The following is an 18,754-nucleotide window of genomic DNA, read 5'->3' as shown; positions in this document are numbered from 1 at the left end:
GACATTGAGGGACGAGATCGTATAAAGCAACCAAAGACAATATATTTGGAACTAGATATTCAAGGACGAGATCCTATAAAGCAACCAGACAGGTTTTTGTGTCAACACTTATTTCTGGATCAAAGTTACAAAGACAGATTTACCTGACAGACAGGTGTCTGAGGTTAACAGCCTGGTCAGATTTCTGAGCGTGTAATAGATACATGTTTAGGTTTAATGATTGTATACACTATTAGAGATATCAAAAAGTTATATCATTTGCGTAAAGCTAACTCAATTTGCGAAAAGATATTCCATTTGCGTAACTCTGCTCTGAATGATCTTAATTGGAGATTGAATAATAGGGATGATACAGAACTCGATAATATTCTTATTTTTAATTGGATTGTATGAAAGTGGTAAAAAGGGTTAAAACGGCGTACAATTAAGGTAAGTCTGAGGGGGTGGTAACTCTTACGCAATTTAATATAAATTTGGAATAACATCATTGGTATGAATCTATGAAAACGGTTAGCGATGACAAGAAGATTTTGTGACTTGACTTAGCTTTACTTCTTGGCTGTGTTCTGTATAATATGCAAATACCAATCGAGCAGTTTTACCAATATAAAATATGCTTTAGCATTGGAGTAAAAGTTGAAACTATTAGAGTCGTTGGCGCCAAGATGGCCTTATGACTCGACCTAGCTTTACTTCTCGGATGTGTTCCGTACAATACACAAGTACAATTTTAGCAGTGATCTCAATGTAAAATATGCTTTAGCATTGGAGTATGCTAAAAAGTTGAAACTAATAGCGCAGTAGGCGCCACGAAAAGATCATGTGACTTGATTTGGCTCTCACTTCTTGGCTGTGGTCGCTATAATAGACAGGCACCAATTGAGGAATGTTGGCAATATGAAATATGCTTTAGCATTGGAGTTTGCTAAAAAGTTGAAACTAATAAAGTTGTAAATGCCAAGAAAAGAATTTTACTATAGAAATTCAGAACAATCCTTAGAAATCCTTAGAAATCAACCAGTGAGAAGGATATGGATTTGAACCATCAAGGACCGCAACCATGAATGACCTTAACCACCAAGGACCTCAACATCAAAGGGCCTCTCTCCCCAATCTCCAAGGGTCTGCCTCCCTCCAACTTTTGGGGCTCCGTTCCCCCATTTTTTTAAAGTTTTTTCTTGAACTTTTTTTAAACTTTTTTTTAACATGATAATTTTTTCGGCTTTTTTTTACATGTCTTAGAATGACATGAAACATACTTAAAACACAAGAATTTCACATTTAATGTTTTCCAAATTCAAAATGAGAATGGTATAGATATATTCTTCGTTACTTTTACTATTGGGCGCCACGATGATTCTGGATGCGGCTTGAACGTGCAACAAGTACAAGTAAGTAAGTAAAGTACTTTTACCATTAGAAAAATAATGTTTGTAGTAGCACTTTTTTTTGGACTGAATTTTTTTGGACAAAAAATTATTCAACTTTTTTTTACGTATCCTAATATGACATGAAATATACTTGTGGCTGTACCAATCGTACTCTAAGCTCGCTCAACAACACGACACGGCTTGCCCCGTTGTACTCTATGGTTACTTATCGAAACTACCTAGTTTATTTTGTGTATTATATCAGTAATTCTCTAACATTGGAAGGATAACAACCGATATCATATTAAAAAAAGTGAAGATAAATTTTTCGACGAAAGTTTGTGCACACCATAAAATAATCGTTGCGTTGAATGCTGACAAAGATCAATATTTGAACTACGAAACAAGCACTAGTGGTAACAGTATTGGAAACGTATGTCTGCGTTGTCACGACATTGAGAGTTTAGATTTCTTTGGAATACCGATACCATTCAACATCTCCAGAGAAGTTAGTGCCAAAAGAAAACGCAAACATAAAAATAATGGTTGATGAAAATGGGCATCTTCTGACTAATGGTTCTGGTAACACGTTACTTGTTGATAGATCCTATTGCCATCGTTCCGGTGCAAATATTCAAATGAAACGAAGAGGACAAAAAAGCCAATTGCTGGACTAATATGATAAATCATATTTTGTCTACATACCAGAACTGTTATCTGTGTAAACACATTGTTGGAATAGACAGTGATATCGCTAACAAAATCAAAAGCGCATCGGCAGACAATATCACTAATGAATATAAAGATAAATTGACGGAAAATAATGCGCACGTGAATATTATTACTACTATTCATCATGTAGTCGACGAACCCATTAATACCAAAGATGAAACGCATATTGAACCTGTAGATGATACCCTAAACAAAAATTGTGTATGACTCAAAATGGATTAATGATTATTCTACTGATTACGAACTAAAAGAAGACAATAGCTACAGCAAGAAGAGAGAACACGGTAAAGTATTTTATGGAACAGATTCAAAATGTCCAAAGTTGTTCAATGATATTAATAATGTATAATATTGTATTTTTTTTATATTAATCTTCTACAAGTCATTATTTCATTAAAAATATATTATGGATTACCCTGTTATGTGTTCATTGTTTTTAGAGTATGCTAGCATATCAAACGGTTAGAATGTCTATTAAAACATCGGAGATGTAAGAAAAGGAATTTACATACGTCATATGTCGGATAGATAGGTTAACATAGACAAAATCTAAGTATCAGAATGAACAAATTCTTTATCAACATCTTTTGTCGGATAGGTCAGGATAAAATTGATAAAGATCTAAGTATCAGAGTGAATGGATTCTTTATCAACACCCATTGCCGGATATTTCGGTTAACATAATCAAAACCTAAGTATCAGAGCGATGAAATTCTGTATCAACATCTATTGTCAGATACATGGGATAAAATTGACAAAATCTAAGTATCAGAATGAAGAAATTTGTTCTATCAACACACATCGGTAAAAATTGACAAAATCTAAGTATCAGATTAAATTAATTCTTCATCAACATCTGTTTTCGGATACGTCGGATAATATTGTCAAAATCTAAGTATCAGAGTAAATAAATTCTTTATCAACATCTTTTGTCGGATACATCAGATAATATTCACAAAATCTAAGTTTCAGAGTGATTAAATTCTTTATCATCGTCTTTTGTCAGATATGCTTGATAAAACTGAGAAAATCTAAGTATCAGAGTGAATAAATTCTTTATTTTTGTCTTTTGACTGATACGTTTCATAACACTGGCCAAATATAAGTATCAGAGTGAATAAATTCTTTATCAATTTTCTTTTGACGGATACGTTTGATAACACTGACAAAATTTAAGTATTAGAGTGAACAAATTCTTTTTTAACATTCTTCATCGATGTCAGTTGTCGGATACGTCGGATAACCTTGACAAAATCCATGTACTAGTATGAATAAAGTCTTTATTAACATCTTTTGTTGAATAGGTCGGGATAAAATTGATAAAATCTAAGTATCAGAGCGAAAAGATTCTTCATCAACATCCTTTTCCGGAAATGTCGGTAAACATTAGATTGAATAAATTCTTTATCAGCATCTTTTCTCGGATATTTCAGATAAAATTGTCAAAATCTAAGTACCAGAGTGAATAAATTCTTTATCAACTTCTATTGTCTGATATATCAGATAACATTCACCAAATCTAAGTATCATAGAGAATAAATTCTTTATCATTGTCTATTGTCAGATATGCTTGATAGAATTGAGAAAATATAAGTATCAGAGTAAATAAATTCTTTAGCAATGTGTTTTGAAAGATAAGTTTGATAATACTCACAAAATCTAAGTATCAGAGTGATTAAATTCTTTATCATTGTCCTTTGTCAGATATGCTTGATAAAATTGAGAAAATCTAAGTATCATAGTGAATAAATTCTTTATCAATGTCTTTTGACAGATACGTTTGATAACATTGACAAAATTTAAGTATCAGAGAGAACAAATTCTTTATTAATATTCTTTATCGATATCATTTTTTGGATACGTCGGATAACATTGACAAAATCTATGTACTAGAATGAATAAATTCTTTATCATCATCCTTTGTCGGATACGTCGGATAAAATTCAGAAAATCTAAGTATCATATTGAAAAAATTCCTTGTCAGCATCATTTGCTGGATACGTCGATTAACATTATCAGAATCTTAGTATCAGAGTGATTAAATTCTATATCAACATCTATTCTCGGATACATAGGATAACATCGACGAAATCTAGGTATTAGAGAGAATAAATGTTTTCTATCAACATCTCTGTGAAATACATCGAATAAAATTGACAAAATCGAACTATCAGATTGACTAAATTCATTATCAACATCTTTTGTTGGATACGTCAGATAAAATTATCAAAGTCTAAGTATCAGAGTGAATAAATTCTTTTATCAGCTTCCTTTGTCGGTTACATCAGATAACATGCACAAAATCTAAGTATCAGAGTGAATAAATTCTTCATCAACTTCTTTTATCTGATATATCAGATAACATTCACAAAAATACGCTTGATAAAATTGACAAAATCTAAACATCGGAGTGAACTAATTTTTTATCAATGTCCTTTGACGGATACGTTTGATAACATTGACAGAGTCTAAATATCAGAGTGACAAATGAGTATCATCTGTGTATCATCTGACAAATGACGATAATAATGAATTTATTCGCTCTGATAGTTAGATTTTGTGAATGTTATGCAATGTATCCGACAAAAGAAGTTGATAAAGAATTTATTCACTTTGATACTTAGATTTTGACAATGTATCCGACATATCTGACAAACGATGCTGATAAGGAATTTATTCAATCTGATACTTAGATTTTGTCAATTTTATTCAGATAACCGATGTATCAGGCATAGGATGTTGATAAAGAATTTATTCGCTCTGATACTTAGATTTTGTCAATTTTATCCGACATATCCGACAAAGGATGTTGATAAAGCATTTATTCATTCTGATACTTAGATTTTGTTAATTTTATACGATGTATCTGACAAAGATGTTGATATAAAATTTATTCCCTCTGATACTTAGATTTTCTCAATTTTATGAAGCGTATCTGACAAATGACGATGATAATGAATTCATTCGCTCTGATAGTTAGATTTTGTGAATGTTATCCAATGTATCCGACAAAAGAAGTTGATCAAGAATTAATTCATCCTGATACTTAGATTTTGACAATGTTATCAGACATATCTGACGAACGATGCTGATATGGAATTTATTCAATCTGATACTTAGATTTTGTCAATTTTATTCGGATAACCGATGTATCCAGTATAGGATGCTGATAAAGAATTTTTTCACACTGATACTTGGATTTTGTCAATTTTATCTGACATGTCCGACCAAAGATGTTGATCAAGAATTTATTCATTCTGATACTTAGATTTTGCAAATTTTATACGATGTATCTGACAAAGATTTTCTCAATGTTACCTATGTATCCGTCAATAGATTTAAAAAAGCCAACAAAGAAAACAATCTAAAAAAAAACACACGAGACTGTGGCCAGTGGAGAGAAAAGAAAATACAAATGCAAAACAACGCGGATATTTTGCCTGTATCCAACAAGGCTTCTTCAGCACGAAAGAAACACAAGAAGAACAGGATAAAAAAAACAAGATAAAACTAAAAACCAATAAAACCACCACCAAAAAAAATGTACAATTGGCGCAAACTGATCCACGTAGGGAAAAGATACTATTATAGAGTTACTTCAGTGAGGACACCAGAGTAACTGAGGAAAAATAAAAAAAACTGTAAATTACTTTAATTATTCTGTTGTAACAGAATAATTAAAGTAATTTACAGTTTTTTTATTTTGGGATGTGTTTGGGAAAATGATGGTCGTGGGAGAGGGGGGGGGCTAGTTGCCCTCCAATCACTTACGACTATTAAAAAGGGCACTAGAACTCTCAATTTCCAATCGAATGAGCCCCTTTTGAAAATTCTAAGACGACCACTTCCATATGAAGTGCCCTCTAAAGGAAAAAAAAAACAAAAAAAACAGTACATTGTACCAAAATCGTTCTTATATGCCCTCAGGGCATAACTTAAAACCCTTGCCCCGGAAGTTGTGGGGGAGTATCCTCCTCAAAAACAAATTTTCTATCTGGAAATCAACTACGCTGAACAAAATCGCTATCTCAAAATTTTGATTGGACGTGTTGAGGGGAATGATTGGCGTGGGGGAGTGGGGCTAGTAGCTCTCCAATCACTTTCGCCTCTTAAAAATGGCACTAGCCACTCCAATTTCCAATCAAATAAACCCTTTTCGATTTTACTATGACAGCGCCTTCTATATAAACCTTATATACCCCCAAGGCATAAGTTACAACCCTTGCCCTGAGGGTTGAGGGGGAGTGTCCTCTTCAAAAACGTATTTTCTTTCTCGGAATCAATTACGCTGAACAAAACAGCTATCTCAAAATTGTGATTGAATTTGTTTGGGGGAAGGATGGGCGTGGGGGGCTAGTTGCCCTACAATCACTTTCGACTACTTAAAAGGGTACCAGCCCTTCAAATTTCCTATCGAATGATCCTGTTTTGAAGTTTCTACGACAACGTCTTCTATAAAAACCTTATATGCCCCCAGGGCATAACTTAAAACCCTTGCCCCGAAGGTTGTGGGGGAGTGTCCTCCTCAAAATGACTATTTCTATGTGGAAATCAATTATGCTGAACAAAATGGCTATCTCAAAATTTTTATTGGATGTGTTTGGGGGAATGATGGGCGTGGGGTGGGCTAGCTGCCCTCCAATCACTTTCGACTATTAAAAAGTGCACTAGCCGTTTGAATTTCCAATCGAATGAACTTTTTTAGAAGTTTCTACGTTTTAGAAGTTTTTTAGAAGTTCTTAGAAGTTTTTAGACGCCTTTTTTAAAAACCTTATATGCCCCCAGGGCATAACTTAAGCCCCTTACCCTGAGGGCTGTGGGGGAGTGTCTTCCTCGAAAATATATTTTTTATATGGAAATCAACTAAACTGAACAAATTGACTATCTCAAAATTTTGATTGGATGTGTTTGGGAAAATGTTGGTCGGGGGGGCTAGTTGCCCTCCAATCACTTTTGTCTATTAAAAAGGGCACTAGCCCTTTAATTTCCAATCAATTGAGCCTTTTTTGAAGTTTTTACGACAACAGCTTCTATAAAAACCTTACATGCCCCCAGGGCATAACTTAAAACCCTTGCCCTGAGGGTAGTGGGGGTGTGTCCTCCTCAAAAATATATTTTCTATCTGGAAATCACCTACGCTGAACAAAATGGCTATCTCAAATTTTGATTGGATGTGTTTGGGGGAATAATGGGCATGGGGGGGGGGGGCTAGCTGCTCTCCAATCACTTGAGACTATTAAAAAGGGTACTAGCCTTCGAATTTCCAATCAAATGAGCCTGTTTTGAAGTTTTTACGACAACACCTTCTGTAAAAAACCTTATATGCCCCCAGGGCATAACTTAAAACCCTTGCCCTGAGGGTTGTGGGGGAGTGTCCTTCTCAAAAACCGATTTTCTATCTGGAAATCAACTACGCTGAACAAAATGGCTATCTCAAAATTTTGATTGAATTTATGCGGGAGAATGATGGGCGTGGGGGGCTAGTTGCCTTCCAATCACTTTCGACTATTAAAAAGGGCATTAGAACTCTCAATTTCCAATCGAATGAGCCCCTTTTGAAGTTGCTACGACGACCCCTTCTATATGAAGTGCCCTCTAAAGGAAAAACAATAATACATAGTACATTGTGCCAACATCGTTCTTATATGCCCTCAGGGCATAACTTAAAAGCCTTGCCACGAGGGTTCTAGGGGAGTGTCCTCCTCAAAAAGATAATTTATATCTGGAAATCAACTACGCTGAACAAAATGGTAATCACAAAATTTTGGTTGGATGTATTTGGGGGAATGTTGGGCGTTGGGGGGGGGGGGCTAGTTGCCCTCCAATCACTTTCGACTATTAAAAACCACCATTTTCAATCGAATGAGCCCTTTTCGAAGTTTCTACGACAGCTCCTTCGATACGAAGTGCCTGTCGGAGAAAAAAAACACATTGTGGCCACATCGTTCTTAACTTAGGCAGCGCCAGTGCGCTGCTTATGATTTATTCATTCTAATACAGAGATTTTGTCAATTTTATCCAACGTATCCGACAAATGATGTTGATAAAGAATGTAAATAAAGAATGCATTCAATCTGATAATCAGATTTTGTCAATATTATCAAATGTATCCGTCAAAGGACATTGATAAAAAATTTGTTCACTCTGATGCTTAGATTTTCTCAATTTTTTTAAGCATATCTGACAAAAGACGATGATAAAGAATTTATTCACTCTGATACTTAGATTTTATAAATGTTATCTGATGTAACCAACAAAGGAAGTTGATAAGAGAATTTATTCACTTTTATACTTAGATTTTGACAATGTTATCCGACGTATACGACAAAAGATGTTGATAATGAATATATTCAATCTGATAGTTCAATTTTGTCAATTTTATCCGATTTAATTCTTAGAGATGCTGGTAGAAAACATTTATTCTGCCTAATACTTAGAATTTGTCGATGTTATCCTATGTATCCCAGAATATCCTATGTTGATATACAATTTAATCACTGTGATACTAAGATTTTGATAATGTTAATCGACGCATCCAGTAAATGATACTGGTAAAGAATTTATTCACTATGATACTTAGAATTTCTGAATTTTATCCGACGTATCCGACAAAGGATGATGATAAAGAATTTATTCATTCTAGTATTTTGTCATAGAATTTGTCAATGTTATCTGACGTATACGAAATATAGTCACTTGTATCCAAAAAATGATATCGATAAAGAATATTAATAAAGAATTTGTTCTCTCTGATACTTAAATTTTGTCAGTGTTATCAAACGTATCTGTCAAAAGACATTGATAAAGAATTTATTCACTCTGATACTTAGATATTGTCAATTTTATCAAGCATATCTGACAAAGGACGATGATAAAGAATTTATTCACTCTAAGCCATAGATTTTGTCAATGCTATCCGACGTATCCGACAAATGATATCGATAAAGAATGTTAATAAATAATTTGCTCACTCTGATACTTAAATTTTTTCATTGTTATCAAACGTATCTGTCGAAAGACATTGATAAAGAATTTATTCACTCTGATACTTAGATTTTCTCAATTTTATCAAGCATATCTGACAAAGAACGATGATTTATTCACTGTGATACTTAGATTTGGTGAGTGTTATCAAACATATCTCTCAAAAGACATCTATAATGAATTTATTCACTCTGATACTTGGATTTTCTCAATTTTAACAAGCATATTTGGCAAAAGACGATGATAAAGAATTTATTCACTCTGATACTTATATTTTGTGAATGTTATCTGATATATCAGACAAAAGAAGTTGATAAAAAATTTATTCACTCTGATACTTAGATTTTGACAATGTTATCCGACGTATCTGAGAGAAGAAGGTGATAAAGAATTTATTCAATCTGATGCTTAGATTTTGTCAATTATACCTGATGTATCTGACAAAGATTTTGATAGAAAAAATTTATTCACTCTGATAGTTAGATTTTGTCGGTGTTATCCCATGTATCTGAAAATAGATGCTGATACAGAATTTAATCACTCTGAGACTTAGGTTTTGATAATTTTTACCGCCATATCCGGAAAAGGATGTTGATAAAGAATTTATTCATTCTAATAGGCTCACACACAAATATATACTTGTCTTTCTATAGGTTTATGAATATTTTCTAGGAATCATTTCACTTTTCACATTACTGGTTAAACTTATATTCGAAGAAATCCCTTGGATTCCCTGACAAACGAGAGCTGTGTTGCAACAAAAATATTGACAGCTAGGTTTATCTATTAACATAATTTAAATCAGGAAGGGACTTTACACAACACTGCTCAAATGGTACGTGTGTATTATACAGAACACACCCAAGAAGTAAAGCTAGGTCAAGTCACAAGGTCTTCTTGGCACCTACGACTCCATTAGCTTCAACTTTTTAGCATACTCCAATGCTAAAGCATATTTTATATTGGCAACATTGCTCGATTGATATTTGTATATTTTACAGAATGCAGCCAAGAAGTAAAGCTAAGTCAAGTCACAAAAGCTTCTTTTCATTACTAACCGTTTCCATAGATTGATACCAATGATGTTATTCCAAATTTATATTAAATTGCGTGAGAGTTACCATCCCCTCAGACTTGCCTTAATTGTACGATGTTTTAACCCTTTTTACCACTTTCATACAATCCAATTAAAAATAAGAATATTATCGAGCTCGTTATCATCCCTATTATTCAATCTCCAATTAAGATCATTCAGAGCAGAGTTACACAAATGGAATACCTTTTGGGAAATTGAGTTAGCTTTATGCAAATGGTATAACTTTTTGATATCTCTAATAGTGCATGCAATCATTAAACCTAACCATATATCTATTACACGCTCAGAAATCTGACCAGGATGTTGACCTCACAAACCTGTCTGTCCGGTAAATCTGTCTTTGTACCTTTGATCCAGAAATGGGTGTTGACACAGAAACCTGTCTGGCCGCTCTAGAGGATCTCGTCCCTGAATTTTTAGTTCCAAAATATAGCGTGTTTATTCGCTTTATACGATCTCGTCCCTGAATATCTAGTTCCAAAATATAGCGTGTTTGGTCGCATTATGCAACCTGTCGTGAAATATATAGATAGCACACTACTTGCATCCGATAAAAATGTCGAGATAGCTATTTTGTTAAGAATAGTTCAAAGATCATATAACAAAAATTCCGGTGTCGAGACGACCCCCCAGGGCCCGGGGGCAGGCTTTGTAAGTTATGCCCTGGGGACATATATGGGTCTTATGGAAGGGATGCTCGTATTAACTTCAAAGAGGGCTAATTTGATTGGAAATTGAAAGTTGTAACTCTCTTTTTAAGAGTCAAAAGTGATTGGAGGCCAGCTAGCCTTCCCCCAGAGTCCATTTATTTTTTTCGTAAAATTTAATAGTCTAAAGAGATCCGAGGGCAGCTAGTCCCCCCCCCCCCCCGTCTTCTTTTTCCAAACCCATCTGCTGGAAATTTTGAGATAGACATTTTGTTAAAAATAGTTCTAAGGTCGGATAAGAAAAACTCCGGTATCAATACAACGCCCCAGGGCCTACAGGAAGGCATTCTAAGTTATGCCCTAGGGGCATGTATGGTTCTTATGAAAGGGATGCTCGTATAAACTTCATAGAGGGCTCATTTAATTAGAAATTGAACGTTCTAGTTCACTTTTTAAGAGTCAAGAGAGTTAAGGGCAACTAGACCCCCCCCTCCTTCACCCTTTTTTTCCCAAACCCTTCCGCTACATATTTTGAGACAGTCAGTTTTTTTGGAAATTGTTCAAAAACTAGATAAGAAAAACTCCCCCCAGGGCCCGGGAGATAGGCGTTGTAAGTTTTGTCCTGGGGGCTTATATGGTTCTTATGAAAGAGATGCTCGTATAAACTTCAGAGAGGGCTCCTTTGATTGGAAATTGAAAATCCTAGTTCAATTTTTAAGAGTCAAAAGATATTTGAGGGCAAATAGCCCCCCCACACAAACACACTTTTTCCCCAAGCCCATCTGATAAAATTTTTATAATAGCCGTTTCATTAAAAATAGTTCAAAGGTCAGATAAGAAAAATTCCTGTGTCAACGCAACCCCTCAGGGATCGGAGTAAGGCGTTATGAGTAATGCTCTAGGGGCATATATAGTCCTTATGGAAGCGATGCTCGTATAAACTTCGGAAAGGGCTCATTTGATTGGAAATTGGAAGTTCTTGTTCACTTTTTAAGAGTCAAAAGAGATCGGAGGGCAACTAGCCCCTCCTCCCACACCCTAAATGCATCAGATAAAAAATTTGATATTGACATTTTGTTAAAAATAGTTCGAAGTTCAGATAACAAAAAACTCTGGTGTCGACACAGCCCCCCAGGGCCCGGGGGTAGGCGTTGTAAGTTATGCACTGGGGGCATATATGGTTGTTATGGAAGGGATGCTTGTATAAACTTCATAGAGGGCTCATTTGATTGGAAATTGAAAGTTGTAATTCACTTTTTAAGAGTAAAAAGTATCGGAGGGCAGCTAGCCTCCCCCCAGAGTCCATTTATTTTTTTCCCGGAGGCACTTTATATAGAAGGGGTTGTCGTATAAAATTCTAAGGGGGCTTATTCGAGTTTAAATCGAGAGTTCTAGTGTCCTTTATAAGAGTCAAAAGTGATCGGAGGTCAACTAGCCCCCCAAGACCTTTTTCCCCAAATATATCTGATAAAAAACTTGAGGTAGCCATTTTCTTAAAAATAGTTTAAAGATCATATAACAAAAACTCTTTTACGTATGGTCATATCATTAAATATAGTTAAAAGCTCAGATAAGAAAAGCTCCTTTGTGGACACAACCCCCAGGACCCGGGACAAGCGTTGTAATTAATAATCTAGGGGCATCTATAGTTCTTATGGAAGGTATACTCGTATAAACTTCGGCGAGGACTCAATGGATTGGAAATTGAAAGTTCTCGTTAATTTTTTAAGAGTCAAAAGAGATCGGAGGGCAACTAGCCACCCTCTCCACGCCCTATTTTCCTCAAACCCATCCGATAAGAACTTTGAGAGAGCTATTTTTTCAAAATAGTTCAAAAATCAGATAACAAAAACTCCGGTGTCGACAGAACCCCCCAGGGCCCGGGGGCAGACATTGTAAGCTATTTCCTGGGGCCGTATTTGATTCTTATGAAAGGGATGTTCGTATAAACTTCAGAGAGGGTTCATTTGAATGGAAGCTAAAAGTTGTAGTTCATTTTCTCAGAGTAAAAAAAGATCGGAGGGCAACTAGCCCCTCCCACCCTCCACGCCTTTCGGTTTATCGGTTTGATAGACCCATCCGATAGAAATTTGAGGGGACCATTTTCTTAAAAATGGTTCAACCATCAGACACTAAAACTCCGGGGTCGATATAACCCCCCAGGGCCCAGGGACAGGCGTTGTCCCTGACGCAGTAGGTTTTAGGCTTTTAAGTGAGAGTAGGAGGTGATACCCAAACTCTAGTTTATAGTAAATTTTGTTCGTTTCAAGCTTGATTTGCATATTCAATTTAAGTTTCACTCGTTTTAAGATCTGTTTATTAATTTACATTAATATCTATTGTATGTTTGTTTGCATTGATTATTTTTTTTTTTTTTCGTTTTAAGTTTCATTTATGCTTCAATTTGAATATTTTATTTTCGTTTTAAGCTTGATTTTTATATTCAATCTAAGCATTATTCGTTTTAAGATGTATTTATTCATTTGTATTATTGCTTGTTGTATGTTTTTTTGCTATAGATAGATTTAGATAGATAGATTTATTTTTTTCCATATACCAGTAAAATAATTACATAACAATCTACAAATCCCCACAAAGGCTATGATTGTTTATTTAATTTCTATTCGTTTTGGGTTTCATTTATTCTTTAATAGTGATTTCTGGTCGTTTTGAGTTTGAATTTTTTTTTTTTTTTTTTTTTTTTTTTACTGTTTACTTTTTATTTGGTTAATTCAACATAACAAACAACAAATACCCCCAACAGAGAGCAAAGCTCGTAAAATTGGGTAAAAAACAAAAAAAAAACAAAAAATTTACTCATCATAACAAAAGAGATAAAGAAAAGAAAAAAAAAAAAAACCTGGTTTAATAGGTATTTTTATCTGCTGAGCTTAAATTTAAAATGGCCTTCGCTTTTCTTTGAAAAACTTATTTTTCGGAAAGTTTTTTTTAATTAATATAAAAAAAATTACCGAGCGTAATGAGCCTATTTACAAAAGGCGTTTTAAGCAGTTTTGTAATGCTTGGAGTACAAATGGATTATGTAGACCATCAAATACTACAAAACCAATCCGAGCAGCTAAGATAAACGCTATTGAAAATATATTTGAAGTAATGATAAACGAAAATGAAGAAAAGAAAAATATACGATTAGAATGCTTGCGACAACGACAATTATAACAGGACAAAATTCACAGTGAAGAACAAACAAAATCCGGTTATAAGCGACAGCGAAAATCCGAACATGTCAAAAATATTTTTGGAAATTGACATCCTGGGATTTTCTGGTCTGCAAAAATGATCCACATAGACCACGAGTTTGAGAAAATTTGATCTTGTTCATGCGTAATCAGTTGATTGCTTATCACTTTGAGAAAAAGTAGCTGAAGAAATTAGGAGTATAGGAAATCAGGCTGTAGGACAAAATGCAAAAATATTGGGATACAATTGAGGAGAGGGGGGATCGAGAATAAGCCCAAAAAACTCCCACCCTATTTTCCTACCTGCCTTAGTGGAATATTACAATGGTCAACAATTTCTTCAAGTAATTATTCAACATATTCCAAAATTTTCAGATGATTAGTATAAAACAATTTTTAAGTTAATGTCGCTGATTGTGGCATTATAGTCAAAGGAATGTAATACTATTGAGGGACCACAAATCTCGTAAGACGGTGAATTTGATTCTTAATTTAGATTAAATCCTTTTAAATCACTTTTTTAAAGAAAAAAGTAAAACTTTTAATATTCCTTATTCCACCTTTAGCTGTCCAACTTTAGCTGATTTTTTGCTAAATTATTTAAAATTTTCCAACTTTCCATCTACATTTCCGGCTGCATATGATGCTCGGTTAAGACCGTGCACACCGCTGAGGCTGCTTCTCCCTTGCTTCCTTAAAACTAAGCAACTTTGAAGAAAAAAGAAATAGAAAGCAATATTTTGGTGTGCAATGTCTTTTTTTTCTGAATGGCCATCTGCAAATTCCTTAGGAATAATAGTCATCTTTTTCTATTAATTAGCACTATGAAAACATTTTTGAACCTTACATATGTCAAATCTTATTTCTGAGATAATGCCTAATTTCGTAAGACATAAATACACACGTTCTAATTTGCATCGACGTTAAACGCCAATTACCTGGAATCTCCTCCCATTTTCACCAATGTTTTCCAACCATTATAGTCTTTTCACTTCATATCCAATGCAAATTATTTCTCCTGTGACGTCATGGAAAAAATGGGCCAATAAGATGAATTCTTCTCTAATCGAATTAAAATAGTGAGTAATCAGTTAGTCTTCATCAGCTCCTGAAGATGAATTATCAGGAAAGTGATTATTCACAGAAACTGTTTTATAATAACTACATATTAAGTAATTATCAGATTAATCTTAAAAGACAATTTTCGGTAAATGACATTTTGAGAAAAGAGATCAACACTGAGAAAAGATTTGACATTAATCCTACTTTGGAAAATGGAAGTTCGTTTGATTCAGAAAAAAGTGAGGGTAAGTAATAATTAAATTTTAATTGCAGGTACTAAACTATGGCTTAACCGCAATGTGTACCGCGCATACATTTTCAATTAGCCTAAATAAGTCCGCACAGATTTTCCAAGTAGCCTAAAGAGAGAGGTGGGGGTTCACCGCTTAAGTTAGAAACATATTTTTCTGTAAGGCTCATTGCTTACGTTTGAAAGATCTAGAAACGAAAAACAAATTAAAGAAACAAAAAGATTTTCTGACGGTAGTAGACATCGAAATTGAAACTTAAAACGAGCAAAAAATATCAATTTGCAGTTTATGCAACATATAAGAGCAAAACTGGTTCAGATAACTGACCAGTTATATTTTGCTCTGGTTGTAGAATTCTGAAAAAAAAACTGATGCTTCACTTGAAACTGAGTTTCCTTGAGTATCTTAGAGAGTTCGATTTCCATACTAAACTTTTATTGATTTCATGGCCGGTGAAAGACTATTTAGAGTTTTTTAAATTAGTCTGTTATTTTCTGCATGCTACTGAAGGGCTTTACTGCTTCCAGTTTTCTTCTGTTACGTGGCTTTTGCGTTTTCAGTAAAGCATTAGTTTTTCAGGTTTCTGCGCTTACAAGGAAATAGCCAAGCCACCTTTTTCGAATCGGAGTTGCAAATGTATATTCAGTAAAATGCGAAGCCATAGTTTCTGTCCGTTTTAAGTTTCAATTTTGCTCCTTAATGACATGAGAAAAACTTCGTTTATTTTCTTTTTCAAATATAAGGGTAAATAATTGGAAATGTGATAAAACTTAACCCATGACGCTGCAACAACATTGGGATCCAAATTGGATCCAAGAAAAAAGTATTGAAAAAGGCTAGCTGCATAGCTTTAAAAATGATTCATATTTTGAAACGCTCAATTGTAATAAAAATTGAAGACAAATTCTTCCTGGAGTTAACCCCTCCCTCATAACCTTACCTTAACCTAAAAGGGAGGGGGGCGTATTTACATCATTTATGTACACGGAAATTTGCTTTGGAGACGATATTTTGGGAGAAGCTTAATTAAAAAAAAAGAAGGAAACAAGAAAAAGAAAGTGCATTAAACAGAAAAAAATATTGGAACAGTCGTAAGATTTTGTTGAGGAGGGATAGGGATCCCCCTCCCACTACTCCTTCTCCTTATTCCATAGCCTGCGTGTCTTGACCATTGTGGTATTTTGATTCGCCTAGGAGATGACACATTTCTATTCAAACCAATTCAAAGTCAGTCTTGACATTGTCAGGTTAGTGTAACGCATTTTGGCCACATGTTTGATACATTACGAAAACAACTTGACATGTCTTCTGTAAGAATGATATGTAAAGCCAATTTATTGATGTCGGAATTAGCCTACTGAAGAGTGGTTCATGTACTTCAAGTCATATGAGTCCATAACATGCAGTGACAATGTTGTCAGGTTTTAAGGAAATGCAGTGTTCACTAAAATATAACAAATGTTTAGAGGTAAATCCCATTATTGATGAATATGAAAGTGAAAATCACTATTGCAAAGTTGAACCAAAATATTTTCTATTGTTTACCATAAATACCATGGCTTTCGCTGAAAGAACATTCCAAGTATATCCGTAGCGATAAAAAAAATGATTGCTATGATATGTTAAAAAGTCGGTAGCATCTGAATATTGGGGATTATGACCTAGCTTTCTAAATTAGATGTGTTGCTAATATACTTTAATGGGTACTTATGTATTATCCCGACCGCACTCAAGAAATGAAGTTAAGTTAATCCCTAATGAAATGTACCAAAATATAATGAAAATATAATACTTTATTAACAAAAATATAGAAACTACAGAAGAAAATCGTGGAAAATACAACAGAGAACTATGGAAAGCAGGCCGCCCAGAACACGTTATGTAAAATACTAACCTAAACAGCTCTATATATTATATATTAAATAAAAGTATACCAGCATAATATTAAGTTGTTTCCCCAAATTACCGCTGTAAAGTTGAGCAAAATATTTTCTGTTATAATAAATACCATGGCTTTCACTGAAAGAATATTCCAAGCATTTCTATAACAATCTACATCTGCAAAAGAGACTTAAAATGCCTTAGTTTAAAATACCTTAAAATACCCTAGATACCTTTAATACCTAAAATACCTTTTAAAATACCTTAGTGTTATTAAGTGTCTATCTAGGTAGACCTTAAATCTGGAGCTTAAAGCAAAAACACTTGAAGAAAGTGTTACACATATAGCTCAGATAAAATTAATTTTTCAAGTAGACAACTAGAAAAAAATACACTAAAAAAGTTTTGCCTTTGTTTGGTTAGGGAGTAAATAATATAACAAAATAGCAGTCAATATTAAAAGCTACCTAAAACTGAAAACAAAACAAAATTAATTATTATAGCACACACAAACCTAAAACAGACACAAATTATCCTCAGTTAAGAGGGAGTGTCACGCCCTTCTAATCTTAACGTAAATCTTACTTGTGCTTTTTCTGGCACCGGTTTCTACACAACGTCAACAACCCTGGAAATTTTAGTAAAGATTGTTCTAAAGACAGCAGAAGTCCGCGGATAGACAAGTGCTAAGAGTAAAAAATAAATAAAGAAAAATCGGCACAAAAATAACGGCAATTAAACTTAGTCATCGGTCATTGGTCAGTTGACGAATAGTTGCACGACACGTTAATTTTTTTTTCCAGGAAAGCCAAGGGTAATAAGGTTTTAGAGGGGTTAAAAGTAGGCTTAAGGGGTTGAAGCCTGTCTCTAACAACAATTTATTTAGGCATGGTCTACTTCTGCTACTTATATCGTAAATAAAAAAAGGATTCCACTTCGAGTGAGCTCTTTATTAATTTGTTTGACCACTGGTACGATATGATTGCCCTAGGAATACAAGAAACTTCAAACTAAGAAAAAAATAAACTACTCCCAGGAAAAAAACAAAATCTTTTAGAAGCGGTGGCAAGTCCAGTCACAGGGTCCTCACACATATTGAGTTTGGCTGGCCAATTTCCCTAAAGATTGTGCAATTTACAGGATGTTTCGCATTTACCCTAAAATTTTACAAATAAAAAGGATGTCTAACTTCGTACATATTATATGTACGGTATCTAAAATTAGGCATCAGATTTAGAGTCAAATTAAGATTTCTTTTTCTTTAGCTCTTTTAATGATTTCAAGAAAATTTTACATTTTCCCCCCATTTCAAGTGAATACAAACACGACTTGCTTATACCCCCGAACATAAAAAAAATTAAAGATTAGAAATACAATAAAAAGTCTTAGATGTCTATATTTCTAAATGATTTGTAGTTGGAAACTGAGAACTGTGACCACCTGAAAGACTCTGTTCTTCCTTTGGGCTGCTTAAGGACTCCAAACTTTCATCGCATCTTTTCAGTCTATTCCTAAATGCCATTCTTCCGAT

At 34.1% G+C, this 18,754-nt stretch overlaps 1 protein-coding gene across 2 annotated transcripts in view; it reads left to right on the top strand.

The window, feature by feature from the left end:
• Positions 1-15,143: 15,143 nt before the first annotated feature.
• LOC148950146 (paired mesoderm homeobox protein 1-like) overlaps positions 15,144-18,754 on the top strand; it is a 118,159-nt gene continuing 114,548 nt past the window's right edge. Inside the window, exon 1 of one of the 2 annotated variants that reach the window (XM_089091474.1) lies at positions 15,144-15,330. In XM_089091474.1, the coding sequence (XP_088947600.1) occupies positions 15,144-15,330 (187 nt within the window). Of the gene's footprint in view, positions 15,337-18,754 lie in introns of both variants that reach the window. The other variant, XM_089091473.1, reaches the window with a different exon arrangement.

The sequence above is a fragment of the Artemia sp. Qi Xiang Cuo genome, chromosome 7, assembly GCF_049724085.1.
Source record: "Artemia sp. Qi Xiang Cuo chromosome 7, ASM4972408v1, whole genome shotgun sequence".
In the NCBI taxonomy this organism is placed as follows: domain Eukaryota; kingdom Metazoa; phylum Arthropoda; class Branchiopoda; order Anostraca; family Artemiidae; genus Artemia; species Artemia sp. Qi Xiang Cuo.
This window is presented reverse-complemented; position numbering and strand designations above follow the sequence as displayed.